General features: G+C 52.9%; 1 protein-coding gene across 3 annotated transcripts in view; it reads right to left on the minus strand.

Moving 5' to 3' along the window:
* Phactr3 (phosphatase and actin regulator 3) overlaps positions 1 to 4,419 on the minus strand; it is a 201,552-nt gene that overhangs the window by 66,656 nt on the left and 130,477 nt on the right. For all 3 annotated transcript variants that reach the window (XM_005362767.3, XM_026787110.1, XM_026787111.1), the window contains exon 2: positions 3,070 to 3,231. In XM_005362767.3, the coding sequence (XP_005362824.1) occupies positions 3,070 to 3,231 (162 nt within the window). The remainder of the gene's footprint in view (positions 1 to 3,069; positions 3,232 to 4,419) is intronic.

Raw genomic sequence — 4,419 nt, forward strand, 5'->3', positions numbered from 1 at the left:
GGAGAAGTAGATGCCCGAGACTGCAGCGATTCTGGGTTTACATCGAATAAGCAATGCCCAAAACGCCAGCCACAGGAAAGATCGTTTCTGCAATGTTCTGCAAGGTACTCTCATGATAGCTCCTTGACCTGGCTCCAAGGCCATGCTCACCCTCTGCGACAGCTCCTTCACACACAGATGATGGAGCCACCCTCCCTTTACCGGCAGTGCTCAGGGTACCCTGCTGTGGCTAGTGCCAACTTTTACTGACTCTGATGGTGTATATCCTCAGGAAGCACCTTCCAGGCATCTCTAGGTAACAGCATTCAGGGGATCCACCAGATGTACTGTGGTCAACCCTCTTCTGGCTGTCCCTGGGGTGTTCCCAGAAGACATATGACACTGCTGCACTGATTCAGGTCAGTCACACACACAGAGAGACACAGAAACACATGGACACATACACAGACACACAGAGAGGACACAGGACATCGCTTTCACTGACTCAAGTCAACCAGTCACACACACACAGACACAGAGAGAGAGAGAGAGAGACAGACAGACAGACAGACAGACAGACAGACAGACACACAAAGAGATACACATATAGAGGCACACATATAGAGAGGCACACACACACACAGATACACACACACATCATAGATGAACCTCAAATTAAAACACACACACACACACAGTTACTTAGATCTCAGATGTTTTCTTTGAAAGCTCGGAGTGAAGCCTGATTGTCAATGGGGTCCCAAAGACACTGTCTATGTTGGGGGCAAAACTCTGGCAGGTGGCCAAGAACACAGGCGGCCTACCTGTCAGAGTTCAGAGTACCCACAAGGGTTGACCATGCGAACATTCTAAAGTATTTGCTGAGTATGACTTCAAGCCATGTTCTGAGTTAGGTGCCAGGAATCCCAGGGCAGGGGTGGGGGGACACCAATCTGTCTCCATCCTTGCAGAGCGTGGGATAAGAAGGCCTTCCACCCATTACAACTGATCTCACATTGCCGGAGCGCCTACTGTGTGCCCTGTGTACTGGGCATTGAGCAGGACAGGCCTGGTCTCTACTTGTGACCAGCAGGCTGAATGGCAGATAGGACACACGTCTACAGGCTGTAGTGTGGGATCAGAAGCAGAGAAGGGAGCCCACCGGGACCACCCGTTTGAAGGATGGACGGACGGGGACTCAGGATGCAACAGAACAAGATCCTTTCAGGTGAGCTTCCTTTCTGGAGCCTCAACTTCCAACCCATTTCCAAGTGACAGTGGTGTGGAGGAAGGGACAATGAGGGTTGACGGAAGACAGGGGGAGGGGGAGGAGGAGGAAGGGAGAGCATCGGAGGCTCTCAGGCTAGCTGTCCCCAGCTTGTCCCTGGGATGCTCCCCCAGGCTGGTTGGGACATAGGACATTGCTAGCACTGCCTCAGGTCTGATCGCTAATCCAGAGTCAGTTAAGGACAGCAGACCCCACATGCTCTGTAGAGCTCAGAGGTCTCTGCTACATCTCATCCTAACGTCCGGACTGAGGACTGGACATCTTAAAATTTACAGCACCGAAGGAGGAGGGGCTGGGAGTAAGGATGTGGGTTATGGTGCTGTTACACAATCTCCAAATGCCTAAACTGGGAGCTCAAAGGCAGGGCTGCTACAGGTATCCCTGCGGCCTTTCAGGGTTGCCAGGGAAGACTGACAGCCCCGAGCAGGAACAGTGCTGCGGAACCTTGGGGCCCAGAGCCACAGACCCAATCTTCCCAGCCTTCCAATCACACAGCACGCAGGGTCACAGGGGTCACCTGCTTCAGTCAGGCCCTGGCCTCTGGGCAGGACCTTGGAGACAGGACCCAGCTTTCATGTGCTTTCTGCCTGCCTGGCACACTGGGAACGCTTGTGAATTCTTCAACAGTTCGTCTTGTTTTCATTCTTGTCAAGAGTAATTTGTCAATCAACTTCTTGAGTGGTTAAAATAATTTGGTAAGTTGTATACACAAGAGTGGATGCTGAGTCCTCTGCTGCCATCTTATGGGCCCCCACCGCGCCCCCACCCCACCCCCGATGCTGTGGGTGAGTGGCTTTGTCTCCACCATCCTCCCAGCCCTGGGGCATGCATGTGTCAGAGCTGGGCAGGAAGCTGGGGCTCCTGGGACCCCAGAGGCAATAGCCTGAGACAGGCACTTGCCTGGTAGGTCCCTGGGGCTGGGGAGCTAACTCCACACATACACACACACACACACACACACACACACCAACCTCACTAATTGCTTACAGCTGCAGCTAAAAGGCCAGCGGCACAGCGGGAGGGCCCTAAGGCCCAGGCTTCTTGGCTCCTGGGGTTGGTGGCTCAGGAAGCTGAAACTGAGCTTCCAGGAGCCCAGGGTTGGTAGCCTGTGCTCCAGTTCCCACCAGCACTGCTGCCCTGGGTCCACAGCCTCTCTCCGAGTCCTTTTCTCTCTCAGAAGAAGGTAGGCTCACACGAGAGGGGCCCTCACAGCACCTGCTGCTGCGGTCTCTCATTTGGTCATTCTATTGTGCACACCATGCATGTCTAACTGCACTCTTGGAACCAATCATATGGTTGATTCTGAGATGGCAAAGGCAATAGTTCAACACGGTGCAATCCCATTTCCCACCGATTTGGGTGTGAGGGTGCAGCACAAGTGAGTGAGAACCTTCTGAATCCTTGGGTAGGAGGTGGTGGGGTGAGCATCCCTAGACCATTCTTAGAGCTCAGACAGAAACTGGACTGGATTCTGACCCTCAGCATCACCCAGGCAGATCCTAGGAGCAGTGAGGGCCACAGTTAGGCCCCTGCCTTGTCTAAATGGAAGGGTCAGAGCCACGAAACAGTCATTTGTGAGCTGAGGGCTTGTGGAGTGTGGTCTGTGAGAGCGAATGGGAGCCCTTGGGGCTGCGATGGCTCAGCAGCAGAGAACTTGCTGCTCCTCCAGGAGACCTGGGTTCAGTTTTCAGCACCCATTTTTGGCAGCTGACAGCTGTTTGTGACCCCAGTTCCTGGAGATCTAACCCCTTTTTCTGGCCTCTGCAGGTACCCAGGTACCCAGGCCATCTCCAGGTCCATACCTGACGTCGTCTGCTTCAGCTTCTCGTTTTTCTTTTTCCTCCATTTCCACGGTTTGAAGATCCTGCCCAGTGTGGCCAGCTTGCTGTTCCTCCGCACAGGGGGAGTTCGAATCCCTGAGACCAGAGGCTCGGAGCGTGCTGGGGGAGTTTGGTCCATCTCATCTGCAAGATAAGAACAGGGAAGGTTCTCATGAGATGATTATCAGGCTCCAGAGACCCAGGCGATCATCCTCCTTTATGTGACCGCATAGACAGCTCAGGGGACGGAGCTCAGCGCTGGACGTTCTCCGGCCTCCTCTGACATAGTACACACAGGAGGCAGGGTAATTTAGGAGTGGTGTGATCCTTTTTCCTTCCATGGTGACCCTCCTCCCATAGCCCTTACAGTTTACAGACCTTGCCCACCCTACCACTTTACCGTCATGGTCTAAAGGCTGATGGGCTGCATGATGAACTGCCCTCTGCCCCAGGACCTTTGCACATGCTGTGCCTACTGCCCACACTGCTTTTCTTCCCAGTTCTCCTCTACAGTGCACATGACATTGTCATCTACAAACATGTTGGGCATCCTGGGATGCATGCTATGTGGGGACTGTAGTTTAAACACACATATTGGATGTAAGCATTGTACTCAGATAAGTGTTTTTTCCCTCCAGGAAATCTTCACCCTCTCCCTGTGCAGACTGTGCCAAGCCCTTGGCTTATGCCCTATACACATAGGCATCAAGGAACCACAAAATTCCCCCAGGCCCTTTCCCTTGCTCATCAGCTGTCCAAGAGCTGGGCACAGACCAGGCACAGCAGCGGAACACAGCACAGGTCTGCCCATCAGACCATCCCAGGTAACGGCTGCAGAGCAAGCCAACCCCTGAGTGGACGGGGGCGGGGCCTTGCAGTGAGACAATGGTTTTACCCTGTAAACATTTGTTTCTTGTACTTGGTTAATAAAATGCTGATTGGGCTGGTAGCCAGGCAGGAAGTATAGGCGGGGCAACCATGCAGGAAGTAGAGGCGGAGCAAAAAGAACAGGAACATTCTGGGAAGAGGATTCTGCAGTCTGCAGTCATGACCCAGCCACAGAGGAAACAAGCTGTGATTGCCTCACCAAATAAGGTAGCGAGCCACGTGACTAACATAGACAAGAATAATGGGCTAACATAAGTTTTAAGAGTTAATAAGAAGTTTGAGCTACTAGGCCAATCCGTTTATAACTAATGTAGACCTCTGTGTGATTTCTTTGGGACTTAATGACTGTGGAATGGAAAGGGACAGAAACTCAGACAACAGGGTCCCTCCTTCCTGGTGACTTAGGACATGGGCACACAGACAACAGGGTCCCTCCTTCCTGGT

This window comes from Microtus ochrogaster, linkage group LG8 (genome assembly GCF_000317375.1).
Source record: "Microtus ochrogaster isolate Prairie Vole_2 linkage group LG8, MicOch1.0, whole genome shotgun sequence".
In the NCBI taxonomy this organism is placed as follows: Eukaryota; Metazoa; Chordata; class Mammalia; order Rodentia; family Cricetidae; genus Microtus; species Microtus ochrogaster.